General features: G+C 35.3%; 1 protein-coding gene across 8 annotated transcripts in view; it reads right to left on the bottom strand.

Annotated features, from left to right (window-relative positions):
- Positions 1 to 22,091, bottom strand: part of DOT1L (DOT1 like histone lysine methyltransferase) — a 129,851-nt gene that overhangs the window by 11,023 nt on the left and 96,737 nt on the right. For 4 of the 8 annotated variants that reach the window (XM_078786884.1, XM_078786966.1, XM_068108008.2 and 1 more), the window contains one exon: positions 20,073 to 20,160. In XM_078786884.1, coding sequence (XP_078643010.1) covers positions 20,073 to 20,160 — 88 coding nt within the window. Of the gene's footprint in view, positions 1 to 20,069; positions 20,161 to 22,091 lie in introns of all 8 variants that reach the window. The other 4 variants (XM_068108026.2, XM_068107998.2, XM_078786996.1 and 1 more) reach the window with 1 other exon arrangement.

Raw genomic sequence — 22,091 nt, 5'->3', positions numbered from 1 at the left:
TTTGATTTTGTTGATGAATGAACTGTATTATTGTAATTATCTACAATATCCTGAATAAAATACACCCATTTTTGGGAACCGAGTTGTGTGAATTTTTTATATAATTTCTCTTTTAAAGTACGATTAAAACGCTCAATAACAACTGCTTTTCCTTCATTAAAGGTGCTGTATAATTTAATACCCTCCCCCTTAAGAAATTTCATAAATATTTTGTTATAGAACTCTGTTCCCTCATCGGTCCACAGTTTCTTTGGTTTTCTTTTACTTTTATTAAATATCTGTTGGAAGGCTAACTTCAGAGTATAACCTCTCTTGTTTTTCAAAGGAACAACCCAAGCAAATCTACTCCTCAAATCAATAACGGTTAAAGCATACTTGTATCCCTTATCATTTTTTAGTTCGATTAAATCAGCGGACCATATGTGGTCGGTGTATTTAGAATAAACTTTCCTTCTTTTAAACTTTGTGATTATAGGTTTATGTAATTCATCAGCCAAAAGCTCCTCAGTCTTGATGACATCATGAGAGCCTAATAGTTTTTTGAGGGTGAATAACCAAGGCCAAGTTTCAATTTAGCATTTATCAAATTTCTCACAATAAACCTATCAACTTTCTCTCTCAACGTTGGATTTTGTATCAAAGACAAATTATACAACATTTCTCTGTCGGCTTTATGTTTTTCAGTCAATGTAGTGGTTTTCCCATAAGCAATATCATGCTTCATACACACTTCATCAACCCTATTTGTAGGTTTAGACCAAGGTTTAGGATTGTCAGCCTCATCTAATCTTTTATCCAAGTTTGTTCCTGGGCCACAGAAAGAATACCCTGGAAGGTGTAATTCCCCTGGAATTCCAGTTGTTGTAAATTTGCTACCTGACAAAAACTTTTGTATGTCTCCTCCACTTTTAGGAGAGATGAATTGACACTTTTTAGAACCACACACTTGACATATTCCTTTTTGATAAACTCTATTATTTTTAGCTTTAACATAAGAGATATTTTTAGATTTAGTTTTCTTTTTACATTTGAGACAATAACTCATATTTATTTATGAGAAAAAGTTCTACATAGTGCCAAAACCTTTTTGGTTTTCAACATATACATTTCTATCTTGATTTTTAAAACATAAAGAATCCTTAGAAATGACTTCACTCTCTCCTCCATTTATTTACAAATAAAACTAACTAAAGTCAATAACACCAACATCATCAACTATATGTTGTATATCTGCGCTCTGAATTCATTATAGCAAATTTAAAAACCAATAAGTTCGGAAGAGTCATTAATTCTTTATTTTCCTCTTCAGTGCGTTGAGATTTATTTATTTGTCGTAATACCTTCAATCTTTCATTAATCTCAGGAATGGTCATATTTTTATATTTTTCCTCCCTCTCCTCCTCCTCCTTTTTCTCCCTTTCCTCCCTCTCCTCCTTCTCCTTTTTCTCCCTTTCATCCTTCTCCTCCTTCTCCTTTTCCTCCCTCTCCTCCTTCTCCCTTTCCCCCTTCTCCTCCTTCTCTCTTTCCTCCTTCTCTTCTTCAACTCCTTCCTCCTTCTCTTCTTCAACTCCTTCCTCATCCCTTGCTACCCTTGAGTTTGAACCCCAAAGAATATTATACATATACTCATCTGGATTTTGAGATATTCTTGTATCTATAATTATTTTTCTCATAATAGGATACCAATAAGATTTGTTGACGATTTCTAAAAGAGTTTTATATTTCATAACTTTGAGAAGTTCATTTTTATTTAATATTTTAAACAAGTCTCTATTTGTGGGTTTAACAATATCAGTATAAGGCCAGTTTTTAATGACAAAATTCCCATGTATATGCTCCAAATCATAAGGTATGTAATACCGAGCACCCTTTTCTTGTAGGTATCCTTGAATACAAAAATTATAATTCTCTTGTAGTCTTCTTCCTGCCATTTATGTATCAGAAATATATGTGAGATTAATATTATGACAGGTAATACCACCCCATCTTCCCACTACCAAATCGGTTTGTATTCCTCGGCTTTCTATCCTTATCTCATTACCTTCCTTCTTTGTCATGCGAACCATCGCTATACTATCATATATTTTTCTTTTCTTAAAATCACGTATTTGTTGTTTGCTAATTGTACTTCCACATAAATCCTTATCTTCACCAAGTGGATAATATTCTTCTTTACGAGACTGATTTAAATCATGTAGGTCTTCTATGTTTATTGAAAAAGACCAATTATACCCTAAATCAGACATATCATACCCCCATTTATTAATTCGCATATTAACTAAATGTCCTTCTTTATAAAATTCAATTGTAAGCAGGTAGTTAAATTCAATGAGGAAAGGTGTATGGTCAGTATAACCAGGTGTTGTGGTTGTAAATTTTACTTGTTTAACAAAACGTGCTGTTTTCTTTAAATATATATATTGTGATAAATCACTTAATCTAATTAAGTCATTCGCATCTGTAGGGTTTGGATAATTGATTAATTTATAAGTATTCTTCATATTAATATTTTTACTTACACTATATTTTTGTCGTTCAGCCTGTGCCTTTGTATAATAATTTGATAAATCAATATCCTGAGAGGATTTTCCAAAGATAGAACCATCTTTTCCAACATAAGTCATTTATATTAGATTAAAAATGATATCATAAAAATTTTCATTATTGTTGAGTTTAAATAATACATATAAACATAATTGACCACAACATTTAGAATTAATTTCTTGAACTTGAAATGTTTGATAAACACCATTCTGTAAGAATTGTATTACTTCAACAGGTGGTGGCATACCATAACTATCAAAATAATATTTATCCTGACTATTATGAATACAAACCCAATGAGAACCATTCTGTGTGTCTAAATTCATAATAATATTCTTTGTATTCTTATTTATATGTATTAATTCATCTCTCATACAAATAACCACATTATCAATTTTTAGTGTTTTACAATACTTAGCGAGTTCTATATTTGACGTTGTATTCTTTCCAAATTGTTTAAACCATTTATCCATTTATTTATGAGAAAGATACAATCCATTACCCCGTTTAGTTAGTTTAACACCCGCTTGAGCGATAGAGGAAAGCATATCTCCAACTAACAATCTAGCTTTATCAGGTAGACTTTCAAGTTTTTGAGCAAAATCTACAATTACACCACTTCCACTAATTTGTTTCTCCAACTCCTTGTTATGTCTTTCCAATTCTTTTTGAGCTTTTAGTTGTGCCTTCCTTTCGTTAGCAGTTTTTATCGCTGCTGAAATACCACCAGTCAATGCTCCCGCCGCACTTAAACCAGCAAATAAAGGAATTAGAAATGGGAGAAATCCTCCTCTTGACTTGTCTATTGAATATTTCTTTAACATAGGTTTTGTCATTTTAATTTTAAGTGATCCAACATCATTTAGTGTTTTCACCTGCTCTCTTGTGAGTAAAACATCAATTCTTACAGCTCCTTTTCTTTGAAATGTATTAACATTAATAATACAAGGCTTTTGATTTTGAATACAAGATGTTAATTTATCAAGATTGATTTGATTAACATATACCCCTACCATTTATTTATGAGAAAAAACCTATGTGATATTAATCATAACACCATTATCTGTATTAATCTGTAATTCTGTTTCCTCCAAAAGCAAACAATAAGCATCAACTTCTTCATTCTCTCCTCTTTCAATGTATAGAGAAGTATCCACTCTATTAGACTTTATAGTTTCCTTTTGAGAACTCAGGTCAATTGTGTAGATTGTATAAAGTTTTTGAAACGCAACCATATCCAAAATAGGTTCATTATTACCGTTGCTTTCACACACCTTTTGGTAAGACTTGTAGGCTTCCGCATAATCATTTTTTTCCCAATCAATTTCCAATCTATCTCGCGGATAAAATGTCCCATCAAGAGAAACCCGAAGTTGTTTCACCTTAGCATTATCACTCAGGGCATTATTCTTATTAGTACCGTCCTCTCCATCTGGTTTCTTAAAAATGAGCCATAGGTATCGTGGCTTTCCTTCAAGAACACCCAAATTCCAAGTGTAGGTAGTGTGTTCCAGTTTAACGTGTTGACATCTTCTTTTAAGGTATGATACATTTAGCGGTTTCTTTGAGTTAAGTCTTCTATTTAACATCTCTTCCGTTTTAAGATTAGGAGTATATTCACTAATATACCAACACAAATCATTAATAACAAATTTATTATTGTCGCCAAAAGCATTTTCAACCCCAAAAAGCAACCTATTTACATTATCATTCCTTTGTAGTTGAAATCTAATTTTAAGCCCATACAAAACTTTATCATAATCACAAAATCCAAATATACCTTTCAGAGGTACTGCTACCGTAAAACTATTCTCTGCTTTTGCGTCATCATTATACATTGACTTCCTTTGACTATAACCAGGGTCTGCGTTTGTTCCTGTTGACATATCAGGAATAAAACCTTCAACAGCTCCCTTACCCATTCTATCACTAAACGAATATAGTGTAAATTTCATCATTTCAGATGTAGCAGAGACATAATCAACCGCTTCAACCTCTTGTGTTCCAATATACAGGCGGACACTGTCAAACATTTTCCAGAAGAAATCATTTACGAGTGTAGCATTAGTATTATTCGCAGCCTTAGTGAATTTAAATTTACACAGCAAGAAACTATCAGCTATATTCAAGTAAGTTTGTTGATTATTTATTTCAAAACTTTTTGTTCCGTTTGAATTCCAGTCTGTTCCTGTTATAGCATTTACCTTAAAATAGTCTTCCTTTTTAGTGGAGTTTGAAATGATAATCGTATCATCCAAATCATAGATACTATCAATCGCTTCCATACTTGTATTTATATAGCATTAAAATTGTTGAAACCCTGACCCAAGTATTTTAATGATTTTTTGTCGTTCTTGTGAAGATAGTTGAGTTTTACCTTTTTTAATTTCTTTGATTGCTTGTAATTTATGAGACTCCTTTTGAGCATCTTTTATACTCTTTATAGCACCCGCAACTGAGCCCACGGCAGAAGCAGTTGAACCAATTAGGTCTTTATGTTTAAGGATGGTTGAACCAATACCCATTAGAGTATCAATTATCCCATCTCCTTTATTTCTAAATTGATGTCCCACACCCCGTTGTCTCTTTGGTTTATAGTATCCTCTCCCAAGAAACATACCTTCACCCTTATAGTATGGTGAAAGGAACATCCCATCCCCTGTAATTATTTTATATTTTCCCAACTCGTGTTTTCTCACAATAACCATTATTTATTTATTGAAAAACTTCACGTAGGTGAATTCTGATGGATATAATTTCATCATTAAAGGATATCATACGATTATCTTGGTCGGTTATCCTAAAATTTACTCTGTATATGGTTTTTCCTGACACAGGTAAATAGACAAGATTTTTTGGTTCCATATTAAATTTATAACCAATCGGGGTTGAGTATGCGCTGAATGAAAATATTGTATTTGTTCTTATTCCATCGTTATAAGCACCATCAATCAAATCACAATGAATTAATACTGAATTTATACCGGAGGATATTTGAATGACATTATCACTGTAAGACGTCCCGTTAGTTTCAACCTTTTTTGAAGAGAAACCCAATAGCTCTCTAAACGATTTTTCAATGGTGAAATCAACTTTATAATTATTTTTAAGTTTAATAGTTGATTTTGAAGTGTGTTTTTGAATATCTATTACAATATTTTTTGGTTCATCACCTTTTTCTTTCATAAGGCGAGAGACTTCTGAAGATATTTGAGAAATCTCGTAAGCACCGGGTGAAACGGTTATAGTTTTATATCCACTTCCTGGATTATAACTAAACTTGTTGTTTTTCTCTGTGATATTAAACAAGGTATTATAAGTCTCCATTGACAACAAAGAAGCCTCATATTCTTTTTTGGGGTCAAGTTGTAGTGGGTAAGGGAATGAAGCTGTGTAATCACTCGTTGTGAAATTAAAACTAAGAATTGTGCTTCTCATCTTATTTAATATCTAATAAAATATCTTTGTATTGACATTTATTAATTATTTTCATATTCATCAACTGATCTAAAATGGCGGATGCTTCATTAAAACAATTGTTGTTTCCAGCCTTCTTACTACCTAACAACAATAATAACCTATTAACTAATTGTGATGGGTCATTTGGAAGAAAACTAACACCCGAACCAAGCTTACTTAAAGCATCAATAATATGTTTCTCCTTCTCATTCTTCTTACTTTTACCAGCAACAGAAACTCCATAATCAAGTGTGTTTAGCAACTCAATATACTCTCTATCTTCCTCTCTTTCCATTTCAAGCGGTTCATCAAAATAAGGTGAATTAGAATGTCCATCTTTTGTTAGAAGAAACATTAATCTTGGGGTTAATTCAACATTTGGTTGGTCAGAACTTAAGAACACCAATTTATCATTAAATATGAATAACTTTTCTTTCACAAGATGGAACTGTGCTGGTTCTTCTGTTGGAATGAGACCTGCTCTGGTTTTTGAACCCTTCAAATATTCATTGTTTTGAAGAGCTTCTACAATATAATTGGAAAGTTTATTTACCTTCTCAAGATGCCGAAATAATCCTTCATCATCATATTCTAATTCTCCAAGTTCTTGCTCTGTCATTTGACTAAAATCTTTGAGCATTTGAAATTTTTTTGGAGTAAATTCTACCATGGGAACTGTAGGTGAAATCGTTTGTTGAGTTTTTAAAAGTGGTTTAAAAAATTTCTCTTGTTTTCTTTCAAAGGCTTCTTCACCAGTTAGTTTCTGTCTCCTTTTCTTCTTTATGTCTTCCTGTTGCTTTACAACTTTTGAAAGCAACTCTTGATGTTCTTTAAACTTTCTTACTCTTTCTTCGGTATTCATTTTCTGTATTTATTTATTGAAAAATATCATTTAGTATCTCATCTTGTTTCACAACAATATATTTATATTTTCCGATCGTGTGTTTCATATTATTTTCAAATTCCTTCTTACTACGTAATGTAGAACAATTATCTCTCCAAAAATTATTTGTATCTATTGAATTTAACTTAAATAAAATAAAAGTATTAGCATTGTTTCTTATTGAGCGCCGAGGGAGTTGAAAATATGACTGACTAAGATAAATACAATTACAAGAAGAATGTCTCCCTCTTGTATAGTAGCTATCCATTACTGTTTGGTTTCTCTCATTAACACAATCATCAAAGATAACGAGGTTCTTTTTTGATTTATCTAAATCTTGAGGTGAAGGTATATCATCCGTATTATCACTGAGAATACAAGTTATGGGTTTTAGTTTTGATTTTGATTTCTGTGTATCACAAAATAATTGTATTATATCATCAATATTATAATCATTTAGTTTGTTTTGAAGTTTAAATAAACCGATAATGTCTTCCTTTTTAAGACCCGCATTAAAACCCTGTGAGAGTAGTTGATACTCAGGTTGAAAACTTGACTTTGTAAAAATTATTAAATTATCATAATCTAAAAAATTAGGACTAAGGAGCATCTTTAAAAGTAAACAGGTTTTTCCACATCCGCTTGAACCGACTATTAGACATCTCAATGAATTTGGAAGATTTTTATGGTTATTAAATTTTATCTTATTTTCCCAAACAGGTAAAAAATCATTCATTTATATATTTGGAAAACAAGTCATCTAACTTTTTTTGAGTTTTTTGAGAAACTCTATATTTTATCCTGAGTTCAGGTTTAATTTCAAAATAATCCATTATTTTGTTTATATAGTATCTTGTATTAACATTTCCATTAAAATTATTTTGAATAATAAATATCATTAAACCCTTATACATTTCCTCAATACAAATAGTCTCTTCCCTTGTAAGAAATGGTGTATTATCCCCATAATACTTAACATTCATCTCTCTTATTAATCTTGTAAAGTAATTCATTTTTGGTTCTAATTTAAAAGAGTTATATATTTTTCTATATTTTTTATTATCATTAATTAGAAGATAATCACAGAAAATACATTGTTTATATGCTTCTGATTCTGTATTAAGCCCCACTCTACCACAAGCCGGACAATTCTCTAATTTATCATATGGAGAGTCTGGAAATTCTAAATATCCTTCAGAATTTATCATATTTATATAGTAAAATTATACTTAAAACAAAGTGCCTTTTTTAGAGGCTTTTTTAAAGATGAAACTGTGCTTAAAGTAAAACACCTTTGAGCTTTTCAACTCGTTTTATGTATATAACTTTACTTAAACTAAACGCAAATTTATTAGCTAATAAATACAATGTTTCAAAACACAAAAGACAAATTTCAATCAATCTCTACTTCGGTGGAAGATATAGAAAAATATGTCAAAGATGTTAAATTGAACAAAGATAAATATGGAAATTTTTGGATTAAACCCATAATGGAGAATAACATGTGTCCTTTTATTAAATTTACAGGACAAGCTATGTTAATTAATAACTCTATTAAAGTAAATTTGACAAAAGTTTCTCCACTACTACTAACAATTTACTCAAAGCTTGAAAAGATCATTGATAAAGAAGCTTTGAAAATGAATGATAAAACCATCAACGATTCTAGAGGAAACATTTGTATATTCTTTAATAGACCCAAAGATGTTGGTGAAATTAATAATATGAATATTAGTGGTGAACTATCATTCCGTACTCTGATTATTAGAGATTATTTGAAAATAACATTTAATGTAAAAAATATTGTGGTTATTAGTTCTAATGAAAGAAAATATATAGATATTGATGGAAGTTTAATGGTATGTAAATGAGTGATATTAACAGTCAATACTCTGAGAGTTATTATACTGAGAGTCTAGGATCTGAAGATAGTTATGATACTAATAGTTTGTGTTCAAATGATAGTTATGAGAGTAGCTTTATTGATGACTCAGATAGTGAAATTGAAATTGATGAACTAGAGTATCTAAACTTTCTGGCTAATACATAGACGCTTTACTTTAAGTAAAGTTATATACATAAAACGTGTTGAAAAGCTCAAAGGTGCTATTTTCTGGCTTTCTGGGCCCTGTGCTATTTCTGGTCTTCATCAATGATCTCTCTGACTCTCTTGAAAATCCTCTCTATCTCTTTGCTGATGACTCTACTCTATGTCGCTCCATTCCTCATCCCTCAGATCAGCAGTCTGCAGCCTCCTCACTCTCTGCAGACCTGGACAAAATCACAGACTGGGCAAACAAATGGAACATGTCTTTCAATCCTGATAAATCTCACACTCTTACGATGTCTCTCCGAAAGGACCGACTGGACAACCCTCCCATCTACTTTCTCAACAATCCTCTCCAAGAAGTTCTGTCGCTCAAGCTTTTGGGTCTCACTATCTGCCATGATCTTTCTTGGGAAAACCACATTTCCAAGCTCGCCTCCAAAGCCAGTCGCCGACTGGGCATCCTCCGTCGTGCGAAGTCCTTCCTTGGCACACCTGAGCTCCTCACCACATACAAGGCTTTCATCCGCAGCTCAATGGAATACTGTTCCCCCCTCTGGGCTGGTGCTCCTGCCTCACACCTTGCTCGGCTTCACGCTGTTGAGGCCAAAGCTTTCAGAATCATTGGAATCTCCTGCGATGTAGTCAACTCCGAGGGCCTTTCACTCACTCACCGCAGGCAGGTTGGTGGTCTTTCTGTCTTCTACCGACTCCTCTCTGGCCTTGCTCCCCCAGAGAGGAGTTGGTTTGTCTTTTTTGTGATTATTGTTAGCTCTTTCACGAGCCTCGATCTTGTATACAAAAAAAAAAAATAAAAAAAAAAAATAAAAAAATAAAAAAATAAATAAATAAAAAAAAAAAAAAAAAAAAAAAAATAAATAAAAAAAAAAAAAAATAAAAAATAAAAAAAAAAAGAAAAAAAAAAAGGTGTTTTACTTTAAGTAAAGTTATATACATAAAACGAGTTGAAAAGCTCAAAGGTGTTTTACTTTAAGTAAAGTTATATGCATAAAACGAGTTGAAAAGCTCAAAGGTGTTTTACTTTAAGTAAAGTTATATACATAAAACGAGTTGAAAAGCTCAAAGGTGTTTTACTTTAAGTAAAGTTATATACATAAAACGAGTTGAAAAGCTCAAAGGTGTTTTACTTTAAGTAAAGTTATATACATAAAACGAGTTGAAAAGCTCAAAGGTGTTTTACTTTAAGTAAAGTTATATACATAAAACGAGTTGAAAAGCTCAAAGGTATTTTACTTTAAGTAAAGTTATATACATAAAACGAGTTGAAAAACTCAAAGGTGTTTTACTTTAAGTAAAGTTATATACATAAAACGAGTTGAAAAGCTCAAAGGTGTTTACTTTAAGCACAGTTTCATCTTTTAAAAAGCCTCTAAAAAAGGCACTTTGTTTTAAGTATAATTTTACTATATAAATAAATATGATCAAAGCAACGTATTGCGATGTTTGTGAACAAGAATATAAACAATACAAAAGACACCTTAAAACTAACAAACACACATTTAATCTACTTCACCTACTATCTCCTATTCAGAAGGAAACAAAACACTGTTCTGCATGTAATAAAAATATCCTCAAGAAAGGCTTCGAAATACATCTTAAAACAATTCTACATTTATCAAATTTTATCACAACTAAAAACTCTGATGGCGCATTCAAAGAACATATTAAAATAAGAGTCTTTAACTTCAAACCTCCTGAACCAGAGTCTATAGTTGATGCTGTAGAAAGAGTTAAACCTGTTGTTCAAACGTTGATTGAAAAAACACTAAAAGAAATGAAACCACTTAAATTTTATATGGGAGTAAAATTAGAAATGACAAAGGACGAAGGAGTTATAGATACACCATACATGAGAACTGAGCCACACTTTATATCTTCATATCAAGATTTTAAAACATCAGGAGTCTATGATGAACTTATTAAACAAGAGCAAGATGTGGATAATTCAATCGTAGGAAGTGGATTCAATATAGGAAAAATTATTTACATAGACATTCATATTCTTAAATCAGATCCTCTAAAAGCTTCTTCCTACATTGATTTACCCAGTGTTATCAAAAATAGAAAAGCAGTTATCAATATCAAAAATAAAGACAATAAATGTTTTCTCTGGTCTATTCTAGCACACTTACATCCTCCACATTTTCATGATGAAAGAGTATCTCATTATAAAAAATATGAGAATACATTAAATACGAAAGATCTAAAGTTTCCGATGGCTTTAAATGATATTCCTAAATTTGAAAAGATAAATAATTTATCAGTTAATGTTTATGGTCTAACAGAAACAAACAGCATTCAGGTTTTAAAGCTTTCTGACAATTGTAAACAAACTCATATTAATCTTCTATATTTTAATTCAGAGGAAAATTCACATTATACATACATTAAAGATATTGCTAAATTAATAAAACCACAAGTATGTAAAAGAACAAATAAAATATATATTTGTTTGCGTTGTCTTAACTTCTTCCATACACAAGAAAGATTAGATAAACATTCAAATTATTGTGGTGAACATAAATCAACGGTAATCAATATGCCTAAAGAAGGCTCAAATATCACATTCAAAGATGAAAAGAAAAAGATCAAACATCCATTTGTTATATATGCTGATTTTGAAAGTATTCTAGAAAAAATAGATACTGCTTCTCCAGATCCAAAAGATTCATACACAAATAAATATCAAAAACATACTCCTTGCGGTTTTTGTTATTATATCAAATCATCCGTTGGTGATAAATATAACAAGTTAGAGGAGTATAGAGGCTCAAATACCCCAGAGGAGTTTGTGAAACGACTAGAAAAAGACTGTGTCCGATTAACCAAGATAATGAGAGAAACTAATAAACCAATGTCTTTGACGAGTGAACAGAAAAGGGAATTTAGAAAAAACAATGTTTGTCATATTTGTGAGGAAAAAATTGGTGAAGGTCTAAAGGTTAGAGATCATTGTCATCTCACTGGTAAATATAGAGGTCCAGCTCATCAAAGTTGTAATATTAATTATCAACTCCCCTCTTTCATTCCTGTCTTTCTTCATAACAATGCTCATTATGATACGCATCTATTTATTAATGAACTTTCAAAGACATCTGGACACATTTCAGCAATTCCTAACACAGATCAGAAATACATTTCATTCACAAAAACAATTCACACATCTCCTATTACTCATATCAGATTTCTTGATACATTTAAATTCATGGCAAGTCCATTGGCTAACTTGGTTCAAAATCTAAAAGAGTTTCCATGTCTTTCAGAGTATTTTTCAGATAAAGATTTTCTAACACAAAAGGGAATTTACCCCTATGACTATATGGACTCATTTGAGAGATTCAATGAAACACAACTTCCTTTAAAAGAAAATTTCGATAACAAATTAAACAACAGTCATATATCTGATAAAGATTATGTACACGCACAAAATGTTTGGGAAAAATATAACATCAAGAATCTTGGTGAGTATCACGATTTGTATCTCAAAACTGATGTGCTTTTATTGGCCGATGTATTTGAAGCCTTTAGATCTGTTTGTCGCACTGGATATGGATTGGATCCTGCTCACTACTACACAGCACCTGGATTGGCTTGGAGCGCGATGTTGAAAATGACAAAACAAGATTTGGATTTGATAACCGATGTCGATATGCTTTTGATGATTGAAAAGGCAAAAAGAGGTGGAATTTCACAAGTATGCTCGAGCAGCTACTCAAAAGCAAATAACAAATATCTTCCAAATTATGATTCAACGAAAGAGAGTTCTTACTTGATGTACTATGATGCAAACAACTTGTATGGCTGGGCAATGTCTCAAGCTCTTCCTTATGGGAAACTAAGATGGGTAAAGGAAAAAGACTACACAAAGGTTTTACAAGATGTATGTATCTCTACACAAAAACAATTGGATGATTCAAAGGTTGGTTATTATTTTGAGGTTGATTTAAAATATCCTGAAGAACTTCATATCAAACATAAAGATCTTCCATTTGCTTGTGAGAAAGAAAGTCCAAAGAAAGAATGGTTGAGTGATTATCAAGGATCGTTTGATATAGGTGAATCAACAGAAAAATTACTTACTACATTATATAACAAGAAAAATTATGTACTACACCAAAGAAATTTGCGACAATATTTATCAAAAGGTCTAAGAGTAGAGAAGATCCACAGGGTTCTAAAGTTCAATCAAAGTCATTGGTTAAAGGGGTACATTGATTTTAATACACAAAGAAGAACAGAGTCAAAAACAGATTTTGAGAAAGACTTTTATAAATTAATGAATAATGCGGTCTTTGGTAAGACCATGGAGAATGTGAGGAAAAGACAAAATATCAGACTAGCAACATCTTGGGAACAAGCATCAAAATTAATTAATAGACCGAGTTTTACTAGAGCTGAGGTCTTTACTGAGAACTTTTGTGCGATCCATTTGGTTAAAGAGAGTATTGAAATGGACAAACCTATTTACATTGGAACATCAATTCTTGACTTGTCAAAGTCATTAATGTATGATTACTTTTATATTAATCTAAAATCAAAGTATAAGGATAATGTGTCATTGTTGTATATGGATACTGATAGTTTTATTTTGAAAATTAATACTGATGATGTTTATTCAGATATGAAAAAGGACATTAATATCTATGATACAAGTAATTACAGTCCAGAGAGTGAGTTGTTCTCTTCTAAAAATAAAAAGGTGATTGGAAAGTTCAAGGATGAATTGGGAGGAAATGTTATGAGTGAATTTGTGGGATTGAGGTCGAAGGCTTATGCTTATAAATACATTGTGAATAACGTTGAAAAGACTGATAAGAAGTTAAAAGGTATAAAGAAAAATGTCATTAAAGAAACAATAAACTTTAAGGATTATTATAACTGTTTAACAACAAAGAAAGAAGAGTTTAGAAAGATTAATGGAATAAGAAGTTATAAACATCAATTATATTCAGAAGAGGTGAATAAGAAAGCATTGGGGGCTTTTGATGATAAGAGGTTTATTTTAGAAAATGGAATTGATCGTCTCCCTTATGGTTATATAAGTATATAAGATATATATATATATAAGTGATAAGTTAAAAAGGGGGGTTAGGGATTTTAACGGGCTACCGCCACCTTTTTTACTATTATATAAATGATAGAACCAAGTATCAACCAGACTAAAGAGTGGAGGTGTAATCAACCTTGGTATATAAATGGAAAACATAACGAATGTGAAAAATATCAGATTCAAGAGGTTGAGAGAATCACTGGTCAGAAGGTTCTCAAGACGGATAAACGTATTCATTTGTTAAGTGGGGTAATGGAGGGTGGGAAGAAAAATATATTAGAGTGGAGTGAGAACTTTAATGGTTATCAATCGGATAATAAATATTATAATTTTAAAATGGTATGTGGGAGAGGAGGAGGTCAAACAAGAACCCTCTGTGAAACATACCACTTTATACTTTCACAACAAAAGGTTAAGGAACCTGTATACTTTATAAATATACTTGATGGGGATGAGTTCTATAGGAGAATGGAACTCTTAAAAAAGTTAGAAAGAGATAATATATTTATAGGCTCATTAGCAGAGTGGTCTAAGGAACTACATTAAGGGGGTAGTGGGGGGAATAGGGTAAAATTTACATGGAAGTGAGAATGATCATAGGTTCATAAGGCTAGAAGGATTATAGGTTCATAAAGGAAGAAAATCATAGGTTCATAAGGCGAGAAGGATTATAGGTTCATAAGGTGAGAAGGATTATAGGTTCATAAGGCGAGAAGGATTATAGGTTCATAAGGCGAGAAGGATTATAGGTTCATAGAGGGAGAAATAGAGGTGTTTATGATTTTTTTAAAAACAGGGGGGGTAAATGACATTAGATAGGGATTTCCCATGTTAAACGGAGGTGTCCCAGAAGCAACATTTATCATCTACTACTCGCCATAGCCAGAACATAATTGAAAGGCCTGTGATCGATCCCTTGCTTTATTCTTCAGTCAGTACGAGGTAATCAGCAGCACTTTCCTTCTTTTACATGAAGCACAATTTTTGATTAATCATCACAAAGTGCCCTGAGGGCATTAAGAGGCAACTACAATGTGTGCACTGGCTTCAGATGTAGACCAGTGCAGCTGTTTGTAGGGCAGGCAGATTTCCCCCCAACCTGAAGGTCATTATTGAGCAAGCTGGGGTTTCCAGGCAATCAAGTACAGTAGATACTAAGTACAGTAGATACTAAGTCCTCACACTAGATGTTTTCAGAAACTACCAATACAACTCCTGAACACCTTTGCCTTCAGCTGGATTTGAATGCACAAGTTCCGTGGATCCATAAATATAAAAAACAAAACAAAACAAATAAACAAGTGTTGTTGACTTTGTGACTGTGCAACACATCCATGCCAATGTAATGGAAAACATTATACTGTACATGCAAAATAATGAAATACTGTATCGGCCTGAATAAAAGATTACTTTTTTTGTCAAAACTACAATCTTCAAAAATGCAACTGGTCTTATTTTCGTAGACTAGTGATGTTATTGTTTTCGTTGTTGTTTGTGCGCTCTTTCCGGTTAAGGTGGCTGGCTTAAGATCCTAAGGTCTTGAGTTCATACCCCTGTCAAACTGTTGAATTAACACCAGGCGGGTCTACTCAGCCTGTCATCCTTTTGAGGTTGGCAAAATGAGTACCAGCTAGCTGGTAAGGGGGCGTTGCATCAGCGGCACAGCCACACCCCCAGGAAATGATGCAGCCAATCAGCCACCGGCTGCATACGAATAAATAAATAAATAATGAATGTATACAAGGGGTGTGTTGAAAAGTAATGCCTCCTATTCTTTTTCTCTAAAAAGTTTTTTTTTTTTTTTTTTTTGTATACAAGATCGAGGCTCGTGTAAGAGCTAACATTAATCACATTTAAAAAAACTGAAACATAAAACATATAATAAAGGGAGTGGGAGACAAGATGGGGAGAGAGAGAGAGGCACACAAGTACAACAGGAGAGAACAGGGACATCGGGAGATCAGTGGGAGGGAGAGGGCTTGGGGGGGGGGGGAGGAGGCATGGGAAGGGGGGGAGAAGTATAAAACACATGGACACAGCCAGGACTTCCAGGAAATAAGTTGGTATTTCAAAAAAGTGGATCTGGGGTGAATTAACGGGGGTAGAAAAGGTCAAGGTTTTGGATGGGGGAAGAGAAGAGATGGTGGTGAACAGCTGTTTTAAAGACTTGGAGGGAGGAGTGGGATTGAAGAGAGTGAGGGAGTTTGTTCCAAAGGCGGGAGAAAAGCGGAATGAAGGAGTGAAGGTGAGCAGAGAGTCTTGATTTTGGCAGTTTAACCATAAGAGGGTTGCAGGCAGATCTTGTGTGACCTGTAGGAATATTTGGGGGACAGAGCCCAGAGAGAGCTGGGGGGGGCAAGGCCAGAGAGGAGTCGGTAGAAGACGGTAAGACCACCAACCTGCCTGCGGTGAGTGAGTGAAAGGCCCTTGGAGTTAGCTTCATCGCGGGAGATTCCAATGATTCTGAACGCTTTGGTTTCAACAGCGTGAAGACGAGCTAGGTGTGAGGCAGGAGCACCAGACCAGAGGGGAGAGCAGTATTCCATAGAGCTGCGGATGAAAGCCTTGTAAGTGGTGAGGAGCTCAGGTATTTGAATGAAAGATATTTGAATTGAAGTTGAAGATATTTGAATGAAACAAAGGCAGATACTAACATCAATCTTTGTTCTACCATGATGCATGTTCGTTTATCAACTTTATCACCATGCACTGTGGTCCACACGTTTCAGCCAACATTCAAATAGTTTCGGGATTCCGTGTCGACAATAGAACTGTGCGGCTGCTGACTTAAGCAGCGCTTCACAGCGGCATTGACATCATTGTTAGAAGGAACATGTTCTCCACAAAGATGTTCTTTAAGTTTAGGGGAGAGATGAAAATCTGATGGAGCCAAGTCATGGCTGGTGGAGTGGTGGTCCTTTGTGGCGGTACTTCATCAACCGTCTTTTACTCCCAGGATCGGAATGGTGCACCCAACTCTCATTTCCAGTCATCTCATCGTCAGTCAGTTATCCCAACTCTCATTTCCAGTCATCTCATCGTCAGTCAGTTATCCCAACTCTCATCTCCAGTCATCTCATCGTCAGTCAGTTATCCCAACTCTCATTTCGAGTCATCTCATCGTCAGTCAGTTATCCCAACTCTCATCTCCAGTCATCTCATCGTCAGTCAGTTATCCCAGCTCTCAACTCCAGTCATCTCATCGTCAGTCAGTTATCCCAACTCTCATCTCCAGTCATCTCATCGTCAGTCAGTTATCCCAACTCTCATCTCCAGTCAGTTATCCCAACTCTCATTTCCAGTCATCTCATCGTCAGTCAGTTATCCCAACTCTCATCTCCAGTCATCTCATCGTCAGTCAGTTATCCCAACTCGCATCTCCAGCACTTGAAACTTCGCTTCACTTTGGAGATCAACTCATGGTGGGAAGAACGAATGTGCTTACTGCGCTTTGTTTCATTCAAATATTTCACCAAAAGATTAGGAGGCCTTACTTTTCAAAACGGCCTTATCAGGTGGATCGACTCAGCCTGTCATCCTTCTGAGATCGGCAAAATGAGTACCAGCTTATTGGGAACAGGGGCACTGCATCAGCAGCACAGCCATGCTTCCAGAAAATGATGCAAACAGCAGCCACAGGCTGCATATGAAAAAAGAACAGTGGAAAAAATGGTTCAAAAAAAAGCACAGGTAAATAAAGGTTTGCGAAGAAGTTCCGATGCAAATTTCAAGCTGATGGTTATAAGAACAGCTTATTATTATTATTATTTTTGTATCCAAGATCGAGGCTCGTGTAAGAGCTAACATCAATCACAAAAAAACAAACGGACACACAAAACATACAATAAAGTGAGCGGAAGACAATAATAATAATAATAATAATGCATTTATTTAATATCGCGCTTTTCAGGGAGCCCAAAGACGCTTTGACAGAGTGCAAAACATATTGCATAGCAAAACATAAAAACAATTGCAAAAAACAAGAATCAATAGGGAAATATTCAAAGCAAAAAGGAGGGAGAAGGAGAAGAGATAGTCAGGGGTTAAATGCTGTGGGTTAAATGTTAAATGCAGTGTTGAACAGGTGGGTCTTGAGTGATGTTTTGAATGTGGTGAGTGAGGAGTCTCTGATGGTGTGAGGTAGTGAGTTCCAGAGGGTGGGAGCAGCGATGGAGAAGGCCCTGTCCCCCCAGGATCTGAATTTGGTCCGGATGGGGGGGGGGGGGGGTCAGGAGGTTGGTACCAGCAGAGCGGAGGTTGCGGTTGGGAGTGTGTCTGGAGAGGAGGTCAGCCAGGTAGGATGGGGCCAGGTTATGGAGGGCTTTGTAGGTCAAGAGGAGGATTTTGTACTGGATTCTCTGGGAGATGGGGAGCCAGTGAGCAGACAAGATGGGGAGAGAGAGGGAAGCACACAAGTACAACAGTAGAGAACAGGGACATCGGGAGATCTGTGGGAGGGTGAGGGCTTAGGGAGATGAGGCATGAGAAGGGGGGGGGGCGGTGGAGAGGGGTTGGGGGAAGTATAAAACACATGGACACTGCTAGGACTTTCAGGAAAGAAGTCGGTATTTCAAAAAGGTGTATCTGGGGTGAATTAGCGGGGGTAGAAAAGATCAAGGTTTTGGATGTGGGAAGACAAGAGATGGTGGTGAACAGCTGTTTTAAAGACCTGGAGTGAGGAGTGGGATTGAAGAGAGTGTGGGAGTTTGTTCCAGAGGTGGGAGAAAAGAGGAATGAAAGAGTGAAGGTGAGCAGAGAGTCTTCATTTTGGCAGTTTAACCATAAGAGGGTTGCAGGCAGATCTTGTGCGACCTGTCGGAATATTTGGGGGACAGAGCACAGAGAGAGCTGGGGGAGCAAGGCCAGAGAGGAGTCGGTAGAAGACAGAAGGACCACCTACCTGCCTGCGTTGAGCGAGGGAAAGGCCCTCGGAGTTAGCTTCATCGCGGAAGATTCCAATGATTCTGGAAATCATTCTGAAGAAAAGAGTAAGTGAACCGCTGAAGCAGAAGATGGTGTTACTGAGTGCAATGCTCGGCGACGTCACATGCAGCGAGACTTCTTACCGAACTCGTACTCTCAAGCAAAGGCCTTCTGTGGGCCCAAGCATGGTAAGTTTGAAAATATTGAGAAAAGTGTCGACTTAACTGAACAAGAATGACCGCACTGTGTGTACAAGCTGCGACACAAAATATACATATTTTCGCCTCCTCCATCCACTCAACTTCCTCACCCTTCCTGTTTTAGGCATTACACAATTAATCTTTGAGGGTCTTCATGGTTTGGTTCAATATCAATTACGAGTCTGATGGGCAGCTGGGTCTGTTTTCACAACCCATAAGATATTTCTTGCGTAAAACTTAAAGACACCCACCCCCACCCCCTTCCAATCAACACTCAACCCAAACAAAGCCAATGAGAATCTGATTCAACAAACCCGGGCAGTGTATATAACAAGCAGAGGCCTACAGGCCTGATGTCTAAAAGCAAACCAGAAACCAAGATGGCGCCCATTGTATTTCGTCTCGGCGCTGCATGGTGGGTGGAGTCAAGCAACAAATGTGGGTGGGTTCTGGCAGATGTCCGACCAATGGGTGCACATTTAAAAATCGACCCCCAACAAGAACAAACAACAGCCATGCCGAGCTCTTTTAGACATGCGACCCGTCGCAGGTAAAAACGGAATGAAGGGGTTCCCATTACAAGAGCCATGATTGTCATGAGAGCAGGTGAAGTTGCGGAATCCGAGTCTAAAGGAAGTCTTGGTTCGTGCAAACGCATGATGTCACGGTGTCAGGTTTCACCTTGTGGAAAACTGTGAAACGATGCAGATCATTTATGGCCTATAGTACTAGTAGGAGTAGTAGTATATGGTCGTCTTTCATGCGCAGTGACCAAAAATGTCTTTTTTTTTTTTTGCTTTTTGCAATTTTTTTGTCACACTACCTGAAAGTGAGGGTCGTCTTACATTCGGACAAAACGGTAATTCATGAAAATGGCACATAAGTGAAGAATTGATAAGGATGGGATGGGAGCGCGTTATTGGGTTAGAGTAAAATATTTACCACCTGGTGGCTGGAATTCTCTCGAACGTCCATGTTGGGTGAGAAATCTGCATGTTGATAATCCAGTCCATTCTGATGCACCACTTCCTCCCTGTCAACAACAACAACAACAACAAACGTTGTCCACCTTTATCAGCAAAATATCCAGTTGTACACAGTTGGCTCTTTCATCCATGGGCTCCATTGCAAGTTACAACCACATATCCATCAACATCGACAAGACTTTTAATTACTTAGTATATGTTGAGAAGAGTAAAAACAAGTTTTCCAACAAAACATTTCATGGTTTGTACAACTTTCACCAAATTCATACAAAAGTTCATCAGGAATTCCATGTATTCGCAGATATGGATAAAAATTTAAGGGGTGATGGTTATTAATAAATACATAAATAAATAACTGTACTAAAATGACCGATTAATTATTGTAAATACTGCACAATAAAACACTAATATTAACGAGCTTCCCTGACATCAGTGACGTCATTCCAAACTCATCCACTAATATCGACGAGTTTCCGTGACGTCACATATGCGGGGCAAAATTAGCGCAATTGGAAACTCATCCACGAATATCGACGAGTTCCAATGACATATCTGCGGGGCAAAGACCCACAAGGAAGCAGAGTTGAACTAGAACAGCACTCAATAAAAAACAAACCTCCACCTGGTTGGCCATTCTCAATGGTGAAGAATCACTTTTAAAATTCTACTAGCTGGATCCGGATCCGGATCTTCACCAAAATTGAATCGATTCTTCCTTGTCAAACACACATAACATGTCGAACAAGTTTCGTCCAAATCCATCCATAACTTTTTGAGATATTCTGCTACATGTTGGTTTTAGCCCTATCTCCCAATGGTGAAGAATCACTGAAAAAAATTAAATAATTTTCATATCCGAATCCATATTCAGATCTTCACAAAAATCGAATATATTTGTCATTGTCAGACACCCAACCTGGCCACCAAATTTCATCTGAATCCATCCACAACTTTTTGAGATATTTTGTTCACAAACAAACAAACAAACAAACAAGAAGACGTCATGCAGAACACGATACTTGCAAAATTCACCCCCCACCCCTCCCCCAAAGGATGCCATTGATCCATCAAATTCATCCAGATTAAAATTGATGATCTCGATCAAAGCTCGGGTTAATAGGATGAAAAGTAACGATTTTTCAAATGAAAATCGATGATTTTAGAAGTTTCACCTAGAGTTGATCTTTGACCTTTTGACCTCAAAAATAGTTGGTTTACCAATTCAGTGAGGGACAAGGCAAATTCTGTTAAGTTTTCAATTCACTCAGATGACAATTGATGATTTTTCAGATGAAAATTGATGATTTTGGAAGTTTGGCCATGAGATGACCTTTGACCTTTTGCCCTCAAAAATAGTTGGTTTCCCTATTTAGTAACTCAATGTGCAAATGCTGTTCTATTTTCAAGTCAATCGGATGAAAATTGACGGTTTTTCAGATGAAAATTGATGATTTTGGAAGTTTGACCTTTGACCTTTTGACCCCAAAAATAGTACGTTTCCCTATTTAGTGACTCGATATGCAAATACTGTTTATTTTCAAGTCAATCGGATGAAAATTGACGGGTTTTTTCAGATGAAAATTGATGATTTTGGAATTGACCTTTGACCTTTTGACCCCAAAAATAGTATGTTTCCCAATGTATTGACTCAATATACACATGCTGTTCTATTTTCAAGTCAATCAGAGTAAAAATGAAGATTTTAGAAATTTGACTTCCAGATGACCTTTGACCTCAAAATCAATAGCCTTCTCAATTGTGACGACCTCCACAGCTTGGTGAAGATCGGTTGAAAATTGTGACCTGTAGGCCAGTGACAAACAAACAGAATAACAAACGCAACCGACCAATATACTTGAAAAATCTTCGATTTTGCAAGTAACAAACAAAGAGACGGATGAAAACAACCTCCATCCACCTTTGGAGGTGGAGGTAAATAGATCGCAGCCACAGGTGGCGCTGTTCTTGCTTTAATTAA

Source organism: Myxine glutinosa, chromosome 1, assembly GCF_964187855.1.
Source record: "Myxine glutinosa chromosome 1, kmMyxGlut1.1, whole genome shotgun sequence".
In the NCBI taxonomy this organism is placed as follows: Eukaryota; Metazoa; Chordata; class Myxini; order Myxiniformes; family Myxinidae; genus Myxine; species Myxine glutinosa.
This window is presented reverse-complemented; position numbering and strand designations above follow the sequence as displayed.